Consider the following 19351-nt stretch of genomic DNA (forward strand, 5'->3'; position numbering starts at 1 on the left):
AAACCAAGCCATGAGGTCGAAGGAATTGTCCGTAGAGCACTGAGACAGGATTGTGTCGAGGCACAGATCTGGGGAAGGGTACCAAAACATTTCTGCAGCATTGAAGGTCCCCAAGAACACAGTGGCCTCCATCATTCTTAAATGGAAGAAGTTTGGAACCACCAAGACTCTTCCTAGAGCTGGCCGCCCGGTCAAACTGAGCAATGGGGGGAGAAGGGCCTTGGTCAGGGAGGTGACCAAGAACCTGATGGTCACTCTGCCAGAGCTCCAGAGTTCCTCTTTGGAGATGGGAGAACCTTCCAGAAGGACAACCATCTCTGAAGCACTCCACCAATCAGGCCTTTATGGTAGAGTGGCCAGACGGAAGCCACTCCTCAGTAAAAGGCACATGACAGCCTGCTTATAGTTTGCCAAAAGGCACCTAAAGGACTCTCAGACCATGAGAAACAAGATTCTCTGGTCTGATGATACCAAGATTGAACCCCTTGGCCTGAATGCCAAGCATCACATCTGGAGGAAACCTGGCACCATCCCTACGGTGAAGCATGGTGGTGGCAGCATCATGCTGTGGGGATGTTTTTCAGTGGCAGGGACTGGGAGACTAGTCAGGATCGAGGGAAAGATTAATCGAGCAATGTACAGAGAGATCCATGATGAAAACCTGCTCCAGAGCGCTCAGGACCTCCGACTGGAGTGAAGGTTCACCTTCCAACAGGACAACAACCCTAAGCACACAGCCAAAGACAACGCAGGAGTGACTTCGGGACAAGTCTCTGAATGTCCTTGAGTGGCCCAGCCAGAGCCCGGACTTGAACCCGATCAAACATCTCTGGAGAGACCTGAAAATAGCTGTGCAGCGACGCTCCCCATCCAACCTGACAGAGCTTGAAAGGATCTAGGAGAAGAATGGGAAACTCCCCAAATACAGGTGTGCCAAGCTTGTAGCGTCATACCCAAGCAGACTCGAGGCTGTAATCGCTGCCAAAGGTGCTTCAACAAAACACTGAGTAAAGGGTCTGAATACTTATGTAATTGTGATATTTCCGCTTTTAAAACCTGTTTTTGCTTTGTCATTATGGGGTATTGTGTGTAGATTGATGAGGAGAAAAAAACGATTTAATACATTTTAATAAGAATAAGAATAAGGCTGTAACGTAACAAAATGTGAGAAAAGTCAAGGGGTCTGAATACTTTCCGGATGCACTGTATGCTGTCGGAGGAGCATAGAGGAGAACAGCAAAGCTAGATGATAGTCCAACTCTTACCTAAGCATGCTACTGGCTGACCCGGCGAAAGAACTCCATCACAACTTCATTCCCCATATCCTGAGCCTAAGAGAGAGAGGGAAAAGAAAAACCTAACGATCAGTCTTTCATAGTCTGGGTTACCTTTACCGTACATATCCTTTACTATCCATGTTACATAACTAGTCTGGGTTACCTTTACCGTACACATCCTTTACTATCCATGTTACATAACTAGTCTGGGTTACCTTTACCGTACACATCCTTTACTATCCATGTTACATAACTAGTCTGGGTTAACTTTACCGTACACATCCATGTTACATAACTAGTCTGGGTTAACTTTACCATACACATCCTTTACTATCCATGTTACATAACTAGTCTGGGTTACCTTTACCGTACACATCCATGTTACATAACTAGTCTGGGTTACCTTTACCGTACACATCCTTTACTAGCCATGGTACATAACTAGTCTATGGTTATCTTTACTGTATACATCCTTTACTATTGTTGGGTACTAACTGCTAAACTTCAAATATGAAATATCCTTATTCATGTTACCATATTAGAACTGAGGGTATGGAAATCTACTGAGTGAGAAAGTTAACATTCTGTCAGAACATGTTATTGTTCAATCTCAGGTATCCTATGGAGAGGAGAAGGGTCACAGTCTGGTTCCAGTCAACAGATAAGGTGGGACAGCCGTGAGTTGGGGAGGAGTGAGGAATTTGGGCCAAGGTGAGGTCAGAGGAAGTGAGAAAGAACAGGCATCACTAAAGTCCTGTCTAGCAACAGAGATGTATTGGTTGTCCAGATGTGCAAGGAGGAGACTCAGCGTAGGAGGAAGGTATAAATATATGTGCTTGTGTAAACATCTCTTTGTCTTTGCAGCTGTTTGACCCATTGGGTGAATAAACTTGGTTTGAGCTTTGACTAGTTGTCCATTAGTTTTTCACTCTGTTTGTCAGAACCTAACCCTATCCATGTTACATAACGAGTCTGGGTTACCTTTACCGTACACATCCTTTACTATCCATGTTAAATAACTGTTCTGGCTTAACCCCCTGAAAAAATACTATAGTATACTATGGTATAAACACTATAGTATTCACTGTAGTGTTTTTGCAGGCTAAAGTCAGCAAAAACACTACAGTAAATACTACAGTCCGCAAAAACACTACAGCAAATACTACAGTCTGCATTAATATTTTAATTTTAACAGTAATTATTATAGTATATACTACAGTTTTTTACTACAGTATTTACACTATATTGAACTGTAAATACTACAGTACATAATGGTATCCTACAGTAAATACTGTAGTATTTTTGCGGACTGTAGTATACTGTAGTATTTGCTGTAATGTTTTTGTGGACTGTAGTATTTACTGTAGTGTTTTTGGGGACATTACTATTGTATTTATTATAGTGTTTTTATTTTATTATCTTTGACATAGAAGTGTGGGCTTTCTCCTTGAGGAAACCTACTGGAGAAATGCTAAAAGAGCACATTTTCCATAACCTGTAAGTAAGTAGGACTGGGGTCTGAACAGATAGGTTCAGAGATTCTGCTCTTTTCTATAACCCTGGACCCACTCCAATTCGCATACCGCCCTAACAGATGACACAATCTTAATTGCACTTCACACTGCCCTCTCCCACCTGGACAAGAGTGGAAATAACAATGTGAGAATGCTGTTCATAGACTACATCTCAACGTTCAACCCACAGTCCTCTCCAAGATCATCATCAATCTAGGGACCCTGGGACTGAACCCCTCTCTCTGCAACTGGAGGGGACTATGGACTTCCTGACGGGCCGGCCCCAGGTGGTGAAGGTAGGCAAATACACTCCGCCACGCTGACCCTCAACATGGGGGCCCCTCAGGAGTGTGTGATTAATCCCCTCCTGTACTCCCTCTTCACCCACAACTGCGTGGCCACGCACGACTCCAACACCATCATCAAGTTTGCTGACGACATGACGGTGGTAGGCCTGATCCCGACGGCGATGAGACAGCCTACAGGGAGGAGGTCAGAGACTTAGTAGTGTGGTGCCAGGACAACAACCTCTCCTTCAACGTCAGTAAGACCAATGAGCTGATTGTGGACTATAGGAGAAAGAGGAGAGAGCACGCCACCATCCACATCGACGGGGCTGTTGTGGAGAGGGTTGAGAGCTTCAAGTTCCTTGGCTTCCACATCACTAAGGACTTAACATGGTCCACACACCCCCGCATAGTCATGAAGAGGGCACGGCAGCGCCTCTACTCCCTCAGGAAGTTGAAAAGATTTGGCATGGGCCCTCGGATCCTCAAAAAGTTAAACAGCTGCACTATCGAGAGCATCTTGACTGGCTGCATCACCGCTTGGATTGGCAAATGCACCACCCTTGACCGCAAAGCTGGGGCCAAGCTCCATGCCATCCAGGACCTCTATATCAGGCAGTGTCAGAGGAAGGCTGCTAAATAGCTAGACTGCTAAATAGTCAATGAATGGTTCCCAAACTATATGCACTGTCTATCTTGCACTGACCCTACGCACACTCACGGTTTTGTACTGAGTGTACAAAACATTAGGAACACTCTTTCAATGACAGACTGACCAGGTGAATCCAGGTGAAATCTATAATCCCTTATTGATGTCACCTGTTAAATCCACTTCAATCAGTGTAGAAGGGGAGGAGACAGGTTAAAGAAGGATTTTTAAGCCTTGAGACATGGATTGTGTATGTGTGCCATTCAGAGGGTGAATGGGCAAGAAATAAGATTTAAGTGCCTTTGAACAGGGTATGGTAGTAGGTGCCTGGCGCACCGGTTTGAGTGTGTCAAGAACTGCAATGCTGCTGGGTTTTCCCGTGTGTATCAAAAAATGGTCCACCACCCAAAGGACATCCAGCCAACTTGACAACTGTGGGAAGCATTGGAGTCAACATAGGCCAGCGTCCCTGTGGAATACTTCGACACCTTGTAAAGTCCATACCCTGACAAATTGAGGCTGTTCTGAGGACAAAAGGGGGTGCAACTCAATATTAGGAAGATGTTCCTAAAGTTTTGTACACAGTGTACAGTGAAGGAAAAAAGTATTTGATCCCCTGCTGATTTTGTACGTTTGCCCACTGACAAAGAAATGATCAGTCTATCATTTTAATGGTAGGTTTATTTGAACAGTGAGAGACAGTATAACAACCAAGAAATCCTGAAAAACGCATGTCAAAGATGTTATGAATTGATTTGCATTTTAATGAGGGAAATAAGTATTTGACCCCCTCTCAATTAGAAAGATTTCTGGCTCACATGTGTCTTTTATACAGGTAACGAGCTGAGATTAGGAGCACTCTCTTAATCTCAGCTCGTTACCTGTATAAAGACACCTGTCCACAGAAGCAATCAATCAATCAGATTCCAAACTCTCCACCATGGCCAAGATCAAATAGCTCTCCAAGGATGTCAGGGACAATATTGTAGACCTATACAAGGCTGGAATGGGCTACAAGACCATCGCCAAGCAGCTTGGTGAGAAGGTGACAACAGTTGGTGCGATTATTCGCAAATGGAAGAAACACAAAAGAACTGTCAATCTCCCTCGGCCTGGGGCTCCATGCAAGATCTCACCTCGTGGAGTTGCAATGATCATGAGAACGGTGAGGAATCAGCCCAGAACTACACGGGAGGATCTTGTCAATGATCTCAAGGCAGCTGGGACCATAGTCACCAAGAAAACAATTGGTAACACACTACGCCATGAAGGACTGAAACCCTGCAGCGCCCGCCAGGTCCCCCTGCTCAAGAAAGCACATATACAGGCCCGGCTGAAGTTTGCCAATGAACATCTGAATGATTCAGAGGAGAACTGGGTGAAAGTGTTGTGGTCAAATGAGACCAAAATCGAGCTCTTTGGCATCAACTCAACTTGCCGTGTTTGGCGAGGCAAAAAAGGAGTGGCTCAAGAAGAAGCACATTAAGGTCCTGCAGTGGCCTAGCCAGTCTCCAGACCTTAATCCCATAGAAAATCTGTGGAGGGAGCTGAAGGTTCGAGTTGCCAAACGTCAGCCTCGAAACCTTAATGACTTGGAGAAGATCTGCAAAGAGGAGTGGGACAAAATCCCTCCTGAGTAAACCTGGTGGCCAACTACAAGAAACGTCTGACCTCTGTGATTGCCAACAAGGGTTTTGCCACCAAGTACTAAGTCATGTTTTGCAGACGGGTCAAATACGTATTTCTCTCATTAAAATGCAAATCAATTTATAACATTTTTGACATGCGTTTTTCTGGATTTTTTTGTTGTTATTCTGTCTCTCACTGTTCAAATAAACCTACCATTAAAATTATAGACTAATCATGTCTTTGTCAGTGGGCAAACGTACAAAATCAGTAGGGGATCAAATACTTTTTTCCCCACTGAATATACACACACACTCACACACACTACATTGACACTCCCACACACATACACACACGCATACCGACACAACACAAACACACATACATACACACGTACACTTTTACACGCATTTGCTGCTGCTACTCTGTTATAGCAGGAAATAGGTGTGCTGAGCGTGCTGCAGCACCCCCGGAAAAATCTAATAAAAAAATAAAATAATTTGCAGCACCCCCACCCCCAAACTACTTCCCCGGCTATGTACTCTGTTCTTTATTTTACTCTTATTATTATCTATCCTGACGCCTAGTCACTTTACCTTGCCTTCATGTACATGCCTACCTCAAATACCTCGTACCTCTACGCATTGATCTGGTACTCCCTGTATATGTAGGCCGCCATTGTAAGTAAGAATTTGTTCTTAACTGACTTGCTTAGTTAAATAAAGGTTAAATAAAATAAATAAATAAAAATATAGCTTCATTCTTGTGCATTTTATTCCTTGTGTTAGGATTTTATTTGTTTACTCTGCATCGTTGGGAAGGGCTCGTAAGTAAAGTCTACACCAGTTGTACTCAGCGCATGTGACAAATAAAATGTGAATTGCAGGGAACAGAATATATGGTCTATACTTGTAGGTTTCTCACTTATGGGTGGCACAAATTGAGATATGGGGGAGGGGAATGGGCAGGGTATATGCAAATTAAATACTGTAGTATTGCTATAGTTAAAAAACGGTAGTGTTTTTGCGGACAGTAGTGTTTTTGTGGACATTACTGTAGCATTTACTACAGTGTTTTTTGTGTGGATAATACAGTAGTATTTACTATAGTATTCTACAGTATACTAAAAAATTATATAGTAAGTACTACACATGATCGAGGGATACTACAGTGTGTAGTATAGTATTCAACAGTACACTACAAAATTCTATAGTAAGCTGTAGTAGTTTTTTATGTGGGACCTTAACCGTACTCATCCTTTACTATTCATGTTTGTAAGCAGGAGAGAGGCTCCCAGTCCCAAACACTCACCACCTCCATGGCTGTCTGCCCATTGTAGCCTCGTGTGTTCAGCTCTCCCCCGGCCAGGTGACACATTTCCAGGCCCTCTGTGTCAGCCCTGGATGCCAGACTTTAACACATCAAACACCACCAGGGAATTATTCAAGTGGTTTCATGATAAAGGGAGTAAAACAACCAGATATCTACAGTAATAACATCAAGTTTTATTGTATAATCACACTAAACACACTCCTTGATTATGAAAAGGACTATGAGTATGCTTGTTTGCTTCCAGAGACAAAGGCCTTGCATCTAGTAAAAGACAAAATCTCTCCCGCTCCCTTTTCTAAAAGTGAGGATACCAGCCAGACAGAGCAGTTCATGGTTCTGTGGTGTTGGTGACGTTTGGATGCTGCAGAGGTCCAAAGCTATGCTGTCAGGGAGCATTTCAAGTGTTTACGTAAGACAACTGGGACAACTGGTCGTACCTGCACAAACTATGTAGGATGGGTCTTTGGGCAATGCATGTGTGAGAAAGTGCTGTGTGTGTGTCTCACCTGCACAGCTCTGAGCCTGCATTATTCAGCTCATCCCTGGAGAAATGGGCTCCTGCTTTTCTCAGCAGCTTCACCACCTCTTTGTGTCTGAATGGACAGAGAGACAGACAGACAGACATAGAGATATGACAAACAGTTTTCGAATACAGATGATATATACAGTGTACTACAATCAAGGAAAAGATGACGCGTGCAAAGCAAAATCAAGCTCACAGTGCGAGTCAGAGATCAGTTCAACTGAAACCATTAGGTATGCTTTATTATGACTGCAATGTGCATTAGTCATATTTCTAACAAGTTTTCATAGTCTCTGCTGACAGTGACAAGTTGTGGCACTGTGACTGGGTGCTAAACGAGTAGGGACAAGTTCCCCCACAGTTAACCACCCACATATGGAGCCTGAGCAGAACGTCTCAGCAGCTCCAAGGATGCACTACACAATGGTGGAGACAAAAGGCACAGCTTCATGTCCAGAATCTTGATTTTCATAGAATTTAAACTTAGAACATCCATCAAATGTTTAAGAGGTTAAATGGACACTACGTTATGAGTTGGTCATGCACGTTTAGCTCTACTTTGAGATAGGGTTTGGCCATAGAGACAGTGGCAAGCCTAGGCTAATGTATTTCAGTCCTTTTGTTAGAGACAAGGTACTGTTTCTGTTATCCATGAAACTGAGGACAGGCAGGTAAGACTGGTTCAAGACACTACCCTTCGTTGTACTGCGTTTCAATCCTTATATGGTCATCGGGAAGGAACAATAGTTGGCTTTTGAAATGTGGTTTAAACTTAGGAGGAAATGACATAAAGACAAAAAAAAAAAGAAATCCATGTCTGAAATAAAATGGTTATTTATTTCAAGTAACTCTTACAAAATGGAACATATTGCATTATCACAAAGACTTGTAACAAAACAGAGATTTTGACAGTGTAAGAGAGCCAGAATGGGACATGGCTATTTCCCCAAGCAAGCAGGTGTCAGAGGTTAATTATGCTGCCAGGTTGAACATCCCATTCTGCAACCCTCAGCCCTTCAGTACCAAGACAACAAGGGCATGCCTATGCCTGCCCTTCCAACGGTTTATAGCTACCTCTCTCAATGCTTGCTCACACACAAACACACACACACACACACACACACACACACACACACACACACACACACACACACACACACACACACACACACACACACACACACACATTAGAATTGGCTACTAGGGGCTTGAATCATAAGGGATGGGTGAACATCTACTGTAGAGGCAAAGCTGTTAGGACATATCATACTCCATTCCCCCCAAAATGTAAAGCTCTTGTCTTGGCCCACGTTAGCTCAATCTTACCTGAAGCATACAGCGTTGTGCAGGGGTGTGTCCCCATAGCGATCTCTGGCATAGACGCTGGCTCCCTGGCCCAGTAGATACTGCACCACTTTGAGGTGGCCCTCACAGGCAGCGATGTGCAGAGGGGTGCGTCCATCATAGTCCCCCAGACTCAGGTTACTGCCCTGATGACAAGAAACACATTACATACTGTAGGTTACGTTGCCATGGTATCACTGTGTATTATAAAACAGTGCATTGAGGTATCAAACCCATGTAGTGAATGTTGTGCTACACATTTACCTGGTGCATACCTTTCTGAACGGTGACAGTGGCCGTGTCCGAATACCCGTACTTGTGTTCTAAATAGTAGGCCTTTTTTGGTATGCAAAAATAGAAAGTTTGATAGTATGTGACATTTCACAATGTAGTATGCTTAAATGCCATGTCATACTCATTTCGGCTTTTCGTCTAGTAGAATTCGCTGCACACTATTTAGGAAGACAATCGTCTTTCCAGACCCACGTGTGTTTGACAGCAAGCAGCTGGTAATCATATAAGTGGATGCGCTGTTCCAAAAGGAACGTATGGCGGGAATCAATGTAATTGCGCATTAGATGACGTATTCTAAGTATGGATGAGCCTAGCGTGTTGATATTTGTTGCTTACTGCATTCGTTTTCACTAAACAGTACTGCTAAATAGTATGTAGTACGATTAGTACACAGCATGTCGATTTAGTAAGTAGTAGGGAAGACAGATTTCGGACACGGACAGTTTCATCTTGAATTGATAGATAATTTCTTTTTTAAAGAGTAGCCAACCCATTCCTCTATTCATACTGAAATATACCCCCTATAAAATAAGCTCCCAAAGAACAAATAAGTAGGTTATTTAAAATGAAATTGACTGGAAACACTAGGCAATCATCCTCATGTCAAAAGTTCACTGCAAAGGAGACCAAATCAAAATCTATCTTTGCATCTAACACAGTATGACTACTGAGACTCCAGTCGGCTATCTCATGAAACTCAGCAGGAATCTTTGGTACGCACTGCACTGGCCGGTTCAACCAGATGTACCGTGGGACTAAGGGAGTAATACAATCACACACATTTGACAGTGCAAAGTCTGTATTATCAGTCTGGGAACATGCGTGTTTTAGAACACTAACAACATATGGACTGAACTCTGTCCTACTGACAGTAAACATGTTGTTAGAACATGCGTTTTCTACTCCCCACCTCCCCCTTATAAAATATGAGGTTGTTGCAGTGACTATTTTTACTAACAGACATTGTAACAGGTTGTATTTAAATAACTGTTCCTCACCATCAACTTTATGGCATCTAAGGCCTCCACGTCTCCAATCTTAGAAGCAGCACAAGCTAAGCTGGGGTTAAGGGCATCCCTTATGGCTTCTAGCTCCTGGAAACATCAGTAGAGAAACATCATGACAACACAAAGGCTGACAATCAGTAAAGGAATGTTTTATGTAATGTGTTATGAGTGACGTAAAAAATACACTATAAAGTTGGATTCAACACATTAAAAAAAATCTACTTTAGACGAGAGGCGAGACAATTTCAGATGATGGCTTATGACATTCTTCCCCTAGCGCTGGGCATTAAAACGACTTGAGAAAGTAGTTTTTTGTACTTCAATGGGAGCTCTGTTCTCTCAGATAAGCCAGAGCCTGATAAAAACCTGTTAGGTGGAAAGTTACCCTGCAGTCTCAGTGGTGATGACAGTGTGTGTGTATGTGTGATGTGGCTGGCAGTGAGGTGGCCTCACCTCCTTACGACTGATGCTCAGGATCTTGGCGATGACCTGAATGAAGCGACTGTCCCTCAGAGTGAGCTTGGCCCCGTGCAGGTCAAAGATCATCTCCCCCCGCATGTTCTGACTCAGCATCTGGACACGTAACACACAGAGAGCAGAACACAGACACAGTCAGGGCAACACAGACAGCACAACACAGACACAGTCAGGGTAACACAGACAGCACAACACAGACACAGTCAGGGAAACACAGACAGCACAACACAGACACAGTCAGGGCAACACAGACACAGTCAGGCATGATCAAAGATGTCATCAGCTTGTCACTTCTATGATCCTTTTATCTCCATGTGAATCATCTCTGATTTCTACCTCTGTTTACATTCTAATTTGTTTCATACATAGGACTCACGGAGATGTCACTAGGGTTGGGCTTCAGAATTCTCTCTACAAGGGGCAAATATTGTGTAGTGATTGAAGGACTGTGCGTTTAGACTGTGAATCCTACCTTCCTCTTGGCCTCTATGCTGAGCTCCTTGGCCAGCACGTAGGACAGCTTGCACAGGGCAGCCTCAGAAGTCATGTCACAGCCTGCCACCAGCCCTGCATCACTCAGGGCCTGAGGGGACCAGGAAGAAACGTTAAGAACACACATCCATCTTCATCCTACTCTCCCACTAAACATACAGTGCCCTCCACTATTATTGGCACCCCTGTTTAAGATGTGGTCGAGGACTTACAAAAATTCTCCTTTTTTTTTTAAACAACATAGAACCCAAATGCAAAAAAAGAGAAAAATCCAACCTTTTATTTAAGTACATTACTTTGGTGGTAAAAAAAATCACACATTTAGAAAAAAAAAACTTGAAATCATGTGTCCCACAATTATTGGCACCCCTAACAATTCCGCTGAAAATTTTAATTGATTTTTTTTTAAAATATATTTTTCTGTAGTTGCTAAAGTTGGTCAGGGTATCTAGGAACTTTTAATTAGTAATTCATGACTTCCTGTTTCCCTGGGGTATAAATATGACGTGACACAGAGGCCTAATTCTCTTACCCATTTGTCAACATGGCAAAGACAAGAGAACACACCATTCAAGTAAGGCAGATTTGTGTCGACCTTCATAAGTCAGGCAATGGCTACAAGAAAATAGCCACTCGCCTTAACTTGCCCGTATCTACAGTCAGAGGAATCATTATGAAGTTTAAAACAACTGGAACAGTGACAAACAAGGCTGGAAGAGGTCCCAAGTTTATCTTGCCACAACGCACAGTGAGGAGGATGGTAAGAGAAGTAAAAAAAAGTCCTAAGCTCACTGTCACAGAATTGCATCAATGAGTGGCATCTTGGGGTCACAAAGTCTCCAAAACAACCATCAGACGCTCTCTACATGCCAACAAGCTGTTTGGGAGGCATGCAAGGAAAAAGCCTTTTCTCACTAACACTCACAAACGTAAACGTCTGGAATTTGCTAAGCGGCACTGGGACTTCAACTGGGATCGTGTGCTTTGGTCAGATGAGACTAAGATTTAGCTTTTTGGCAACAAACACTCTAAGTGGGTCTGGCGTAAAACAAAAGATGAGTATGCCGAAAAGCACCTCATGCCCACCGTGAAGTATGGTGGAGGATCTGTGATGCTGTGGTCCTGTTTCTCTTCCAAAGGCTCTGGGAACCTTGTTAGGGTGCATGGCATTATGAACGCTTTGAACTACCAGGACATTTTAAATAAAAACCTGATGGCCTCTGCCAGAAAGCTGAAGATGGGTCGTCATTGGGTCTTTCAGCAGGATAATGATCCAAAACATGTGGCAAAATCTACACAAAAATGGTTCAGCAGTCACAAACTCAAGGTCCTCCCATGGCCATCTCAGTCCCCAGACCTCAACCCAATCGAAAACCTGTGGGGCGAGCTAAAGAGGAGAGTGCATAAGAGAGGACCCAGGACACTGGATGATCTAGAAAGATTGTGCAAAGAAGAATGGTCAAAGATCCCTCTCTGTGTTCTCCAATCTTGTGAAATGTTATAGGAGGAGATTAAGTGCTGTCTTGTTGGCAAAAGGGGGTTGTACAAAGTATTAACATCAGGGGTGCCAATAATTGTGGGACACATGATATCAAGTTTTTTTTTTTCTAAATGTGTGATTTTTTTTTTTTACACCAAAGTAATGTACTTAAATAAAAGGTTGGATTTTTCTCTTTTTTTGCATTTGGGTTCTATGTTGTTTAAAGAAAAAGGAGAATTTTTGGAAGTCCTCGACCACATCTTAAACAGGGGTGCCAATAATTGTGGAGGGCACTGTACATGGTCTTCTGGTCTACCTTTCCGGTGGCATATAATGTGGTGACAGAACCCCTCAGACACTGGGTGCAGTTGACCATGATCACGCCCCTCTCTGTGGCATTCCGGAACTCCTCCAGCAGGTCAGCACGGTTGTCAGGGGCGTTACCACTACCGTACGTCTCCAGGACGATGCCCTCCATGGGCACCTGCAGGAAGGACTTCACCTGTAGAGAAAGAGAGAGCGAGATGAGAGGCCATTTTAGCCTGTCTGGTGGGAAAAGATAGGGAGAGAAGTGTACAGAGCTAGGATAGGGTTTAACAACAGGCCCAGACCTCACCAGCCCCCCCAGCCCATCTGGTGCCCATGCCACCCGGGCTGTCTCTCAGTCTCAGGGTGATTCACTGGCTCTAGGAAAGCTCTTTACCACACCAGCCCTGGCATCTGGAGAGGAGATGGCTCAAATGGCCAGGCAGGGGGAACCATTAAATTCAAGGTGTTTAGAGACAGCGTCATTTCACCTGGCAACGCTTGGACCTTAGACCTAACTTGAGGAGGTAGGGAATTATAGCAAGAGCTGGGCATGTAGATGAGGGATATACATTTTTAAATATAGTATACATTTAATCTAATTTTTTATTGTCCCATCAGGATGTAAAGATCCCCAACCCTATATCCTGGACACCCACCTGAGTGACCCATACACCAAAGAGAAGTTCCCATCTATTTTATGGACCTGCTGTGAGTATGCAGCCTAAACAGAGAAATAAATGCGGTCAGAGACCTACTTGAGCAGCACCGCCCCCTCAAGATTCTGAGCCTGCCTGGCAGGGTTGGTCCTACAAAGCCAGAGCCCCCTGATGGTAGAGCATTATATACAAGGAAATTCTCAAAGCTGCTAATGAGAACCTTGACGACCTTTTACCTAGCCGGTGGGGATTCCGGTGGGGTACCCCCACCCAGGTAGTGGCAGTGCTGGCAACACTGGCTGCAGAAACCCATGGGGAGGGGGTCACACTCGGACAATCAGAGAGGGGGTTTATCATTGTGGCCCAGGTGGCACAAAATAATCAAAGGTCTGACTGCACGGAGATGCTTGGGAAAAATTGTTACAACGGGGGACCAGAGTGTTTGTGTCTCAGGTGAAGAGGGTGGATCTGATCTCCATCACCTAGGACTTGACATAGATTAAGTAGATTAATCAAATCTCACATTGTTGTCAATTTCTGCTCAATGTTGCATGCTTTCTCAATCAACTGTACCTGTATGTGCACTCGTAAATCAGGTCCTTTCTTGAGTTGGGCTCTGGGATATAACAACCGTTGAGTATCTGATTTTATGGTGGATTGTGGAGGGGGGGTTGAGTGTGTTGGGGTATGTGAGTATGTGCGTGTGTGTTTGTCCGGCGTCTGTTGTGGGTGGGTGGGGATGTTGGGGGTATGGGATGGACCACGGTAATTATTTGCTAGGATAATAATTGCTTGTCAATAAATTAAATGTAATACAATGGCAATCCGGGTTATATGTTAAAATCCTACGTTTGAACTGCCAACATTATTACGCATATTAATTGATAATGATGGAAAATAAGATATGCAAGATATTTGAATAGATATATATTTTTAAATAGTTATATATAGAGGTGACAGCATTGGAAATGCTTTTGGCGGTTAATCTGCTTCTGTTTTGTGCGTGGCACTGTGTGCTGTTTTCGATGGATGGGTCCTGGCCTCTCGGTGCCCTAGGGATGCGGAGGGATGTGGGTGGGATGCCGATCACTGGGATGACGGCTCAACTTGGGATGGGGAGGGGCTTTAGCGGGGGAATTAGTGGAGAACAATTGAAGGGATACTTAGTAGCAATGCAAATATCATGGTATAGCTTTATGGACACTCAATCATTACGGTATTTTTTATTGGTAAATTTACAAACATATGTAATGATAAATAGACTTGAAACTTGTATCTCATTATGGTTTATGGTGAAATAAGTATAGCCAGTTATAACTGTAATGGCTTAGCTTATAATAACAAAAGAAGAACAATATTTACATGGCTCAAAGACAAGGAATATAATATCTATTGTTTACAGGAAACTCATTCAACAATTCTAGATGAAGTTGTGTGGAAAAAGGACTGGGGGGGGGGGCGAAATATACTTCTCCCATGGGCAAAGAAATTCAAAAGGGGTGATGATATTAATTAATAGTAATTTCGATTCGAATGTGCAAATTGTCCAAATAGAAACGCAAGGTAGATGGATTATTTTAAATATGTTATTGGACAATAAACAGATATGGCTCATTAACATTTACGGACCAAATAATGATGATCCACACTTCTTTGACAATATATATAATTAATTATCAACCCTGCAAGCAATTCAAGACAATATTATTATGGTGGGGGATTATAATACTGTTTTAAATAGCTCAATGGACCATAAAGGAAATCACACTACAAACAATCCCCCTCATGCTCTTAAGGAAATTGTGAATGTCATGGATACATTAGAACTAGTAGATATATGGAGGTTTAAATATCCTGATCTAGTGAGATATACATGGCGGAGACTCAATCAAGCTAGTCGTCTTGACTTCTTTCTTATCTCATTCTCATTGGCACCAAAAGTTTAAAAAGTGTTGATAGGGGACAGAATGCGGCCGGACCATCATATAATTGGCATATACATTACTCTTACTGAATTTCCACATGGGCGAGGATATTGGACATTTAATCAAAGCCTATTGGATGATAATTAATTTTTAACTAGGACAAAGGAATTTATAACTGACTTTTTCCGACATAACATAGGTACAGCAAATCCCCTTATTGTATGGGACACCTTTAAATGTGCCTTTAGAGGCCATGCAATTCAGTACTCATCTCGAAAACAAAAGCAATTTAGGTCAAAAGAGTTTATACTAACAAAGGAATTAGAAAGTCTAACAGAACAGATAGATGGCAATAAAAACTGTAACATAGATGCTCAGAATAAATTAGAAGAAAAACAAAAAGAAATGGAGAAACTTATTCAAGAAAGTGTAATATATTATAAAAATAAAGCAAACTGGATGGAATATGGGGAAAAATGCACCAAATTATTTTTTTATCTTCAACATAGGAATGCTGCCAAAAATAATTTAATGAAACTGGTTACAATTAACCCATGATTCACCAAATTATATCTTGAAGGAGGAAACAAGGTACTTTAAGCATATGTTTTCGTTTCAGTCACCTCCATCTCCTCTAACTGAAGCTAATTGTAGAGATGTTTTTTCTATTGATAATGTAAAATTAACAGCCAAACAGAAAGACTCATGTGAAGGTGAAATTACAGAGGAGGAACTTCTGAATGCAATTAAAGACTTTAAGTCCGGGAAAACCCCAGGGTTGGATGGCATACCAGTCGAAGTATACCAAACCTTTTTTGATATACTAAGAGGACCATTATTAGCATGTTTTAACCACTCCTATGTAAATGATAGATTATCTGACACTCAAGAAGAAGATCTCATTATTACTGAAACAGGATACAAGTGGAAAATATAAAGATCCAGTCCATTTAAAAAATTGTAGGTGTTGTGATTGTAGGTGTTGTGATGCAAAAATTCTAGCAAAATGTATAGCGCATAGAATAAAAAAGTTATTGTTGGATATTATTCATTCTAATCAGACAGGTTTTTTACATGGAAGATACATTGGAGATAATATAAGGCAAGTATTGGAAACAATAGAACATTATGGAAAATATGAGAAACCAGCCCTGCTATTTATAGCAGACTTCGAAAAGGCATTTGATAAAGTACGACTGGGGTTTATATATAAATGCCTGGAGCATTTCAATTTTGGTGAATCTCTTATAAAATGGGTCAAAATCATGTATAGTAACCCTAGGTGTAAAATAGTAAATAATGGCTATTTCTCAGAATGTGTTAAACTGTCAACAGGAGTGAAACAAGATTGTCCACTATCGGCATTTCTATTTATTGTGGCCATCGAGATGTTAGCTATTAAAATCAGATCCAACAATAATATCAGGGGATTAGAAATCCAGGGCTTAAAAACAAAGGTGTCATTGTACGCAGAGGTGTCATTGTACGCTGATGATCATGTTTTCTTTTAAATCCACAACTAGAATCACTCCACAGCCTCATAGAGGATCTAGATACATTTTCTAACCTCTCTGGATTACAACCAAATTATGACAAATGTACTATATTACGTATTGGATCAATTCAAAATAAAAAATTTACATTGCCATGTAGTTTACCAATAAAATGGTCTGATGGTGATGTGGATATACTCGGAATACATATCCCAAAGGAAATAAATGATCTCACTTCAATAAATTATAATAGAAAGTTAGCAAAAATAGATAAGATCTTGCTACCATGGAAAGGTGGGTGCCTGTCAATTTGTGGAAAAATCCCCCTGATTAACTCTTTAGTATTATCCCAGTTTACCTATTTGCTTATGGTCTTGCCTACACCTAGCGAACAGTTTTTTTAATTATATGAGAAAAAAATATTCCATTTTATTTGGAACGGCAAGCCAGACAAAATTAAACGGGCCTATTTATATAATGAATATGAATTCGGAGGACAGAAATTATTAAATATTAAAGCATTAGACCTATCACTAAAAGCTTCAGTCATACAAAAATTATACTTAAATCCGAACTGGTTCTCTAGCAAACTAGTAAGATTGTCTCACCCAATGTTTAAGAATGGCCTTTTTCCCTTTATTCAGATTACAAATACTCACTTTCAGTTATTTGAAAGGGAAATCATCTCCCAGATATCACTATTTCTAAAACAAGCCATAGAAAGTTAGTTGCAATTTCAATTTAATCCTCCAGAAACGACAGAACAAATAATGCAACAAATATTGTGGTTAAACTCAAATATAGAAATTGTTTTTTTTTACAAAATGTTTAAAAAAGGTATAATCTTTGTAAATGATATCATCGGTAGGACTGGTGGAGTTATGTCGCACATGCAGCTAACAAAAACATATGGAAATGTCTGCTGTACCCAAAATTACAACCAAATAATTGCAGCCTTACCGCAAAAATGGAAGAGGAAAGTGGAAGGAGGAGAAAGTAAGGAACTTGTCTGTCGGCCTTGCATTAAAGAACAACTGTTGTCAACTTCTCACCAAGCTGCTTGGCGATGGTCTTGTAGCCCATTCCAGCCTTGTGTAGGTCTACAATCTTGTCGCTGACATCCTTGGAGAGCTCTTTGGTCTTGGCCATGGTGGAGAGTTCGGAATCTGATTGATTGATTGTTTCTGTGGACAGGTGTCTTTTATACAGGTAACAAGCTGAGATTAGGAGCACTCCCTTTAAGAGTGTCCACCTAATCTCAGCCCGTTACCTGTATAAAAGACACCTGGGAGCCAGAAACCTTTCTGATTGAGAGGGGGTCAAATACTTATTTCCCTCATTAAATGCAAATACATTTATAACATGCGTTTTTCTGGATTTTTTTGTTGTTATTCTATCTCTCACTGTTCAAATAAACCTACCATTAAAATTATAGACTGATCATTTCTTTGTCTGTGGGCAAACGTACAAAATCAGCAGGGGATCAAATACTTTTTTCCCTCACTGTATGTGTATGTATGTATGTATGTATGTGTATGTTTGTATATATATATACAGTGGGGGAAAAAAGTATTTAGTCAGCCACCAATTGTGCAAGTTCTCCCACTTAAAAAGATGAGAGAGGCCTGTAATTTTCATCATAGGTACACGTCAACTATGACAGACAAAATGAGAAAAAAAATCCAGAAAATCACATTGTAGGCTTTTTAATGAATTTATTTGCAAATTATGGTGGAAAATAAGTATTTGGTCAATAACAAAAGTTTCTCAATACTTTGTTATATACCCTTTGTTGGCAATGACACAGGTCAAACGTTTTCTGTAAGTCTTCACAAGGTTTTCACACACTGTTGCTGGTATTTTGGCCCATTCCTCCATGCAGATCTCCTCTAGAGCAGTGATGTTTTGGGGCTGTCGCTGGGCAACACGGACATTCAACTCCCTCCAAAGATTTTCTATGGGGTTGAGATCTGGAGACTGGCTAGGCCACTCCAGGACCTTGAAATGCTTCTTACGAAGCCACTCCTTCATTGCCCGGGCGGTGTGTTTGGGATCATTGTCATGCTGAAAGACCCAGCCACGTTTCATCTTCAATGCCCTTGCTGATGGAAGGAGGTTTAAAATTGGACATCAGGTCATTGACCAGGTCCTGCCGTGTAGTTCTGGGCTGATCCCTCACCTTCCTCATGATCATTGATGCCCCACGAGGTGAGATCTTGCATGGAGCCCCAGACCGAGGGTGATTGACCGTCATCTTGAACTTCTTCCATTTTCTAATAATTGCACCAACAGTTGTTGCCTTCTCACCAAGCTGCTTGCCTATTGTCCTGTAGCCCATCCCAACCTTGTGCAGGTCTACAATTTTATCCCTGATGTCCTTACACAGCTCTCTGGTCTTGGCCATTGTGGAGAGGTTGGAGTCTGTTTGATTGAGTGTGTGGACAGGTGTCTTTTATACAGGTAACGCGGTCAAACAGGTCCAGTTAATACAGGTAATGAATGAAGAACAGGAGGGCTTCTTAAAGAAAAACTAACAGGTCTGTGAGAGCCGGAATTCTTACTGGTTGGTAGGTGATCAAATACTTATGTCATGCAATAAAATGCAAATTAATTACTTAAAAATCATACAATGTGATTTTCTGGATTTTTGTTTTAGATTCCATCTC

At 41.8% G+C, this 19351-nt stretch overlaps 1 protein-coding gene and 1 non-coding gene across 4 annotated transcripts in view; both read right to left on the bottom strand.

Annotated features, from left to right (window-relative positions):
• Positions 1–19351, bottom strand: part of LOC121544881 (60 kDa lysophospholipase) — a 129353-nt gene that overhangs the window by 2076 nt on the left and 107926 nt on the right. For all 3 annotated transcript variants that reach the window (XM_041855101.1, XM_041855102.1, XM_041855103.1), the window contains exons 8-15: positions 12619–12804; positions 10803–10913; positions 10307–10426; positions 9845–9940; positions 8535–8698; positions 7192–7278; positions 6665–6764; positions 1266–1331 (exon numbers count right to left, since the gene is read on the bottom strand). In XM_041855101.1, the coding sequence (XP_041711035.1) occupies positions 1275–1331; positions 6665–6764; positions 7192–7278; positions 8535–8698; positions 9845–9940; positions 10307–10426; positions 10803–10913; positions 12619–12804 (921 nt within the window). In that variant the 3' untranslated portion in view covers positions 1266–1274. The remainder of the gene's footprint in view (positions 1–1265; positions 1332–6664; positions 6765–7191; positions 7279–8534; positions 8699–9844; positions 9941–10306; positions 10427–10802; positions 10914–12618; positions 12805–19351) is intronic.
• LOC121545222 lies at positions 2712–2764 on the bottom strand. Its single transcript, XR_005996218.1, has one exon. It is a non-coding gene; the product is annotated as a U7 small nuclear RNA (small nuclear RNA).

This window comes from Coregonus clupeaformis, chromosome 29, assembly GCF_020615455.1.
Source record: "Coregonus clupeaformis isolate EN_2021a chromosome 29, ASM2061545v1, whole genome shotgun sequence".
Lineage (NCBI taxonomy): Eukaryota > Metazoa > Chordata > Actinopteri > Salmoniformes > Salmonidae > Coregonus > Coregonus clupeaformis.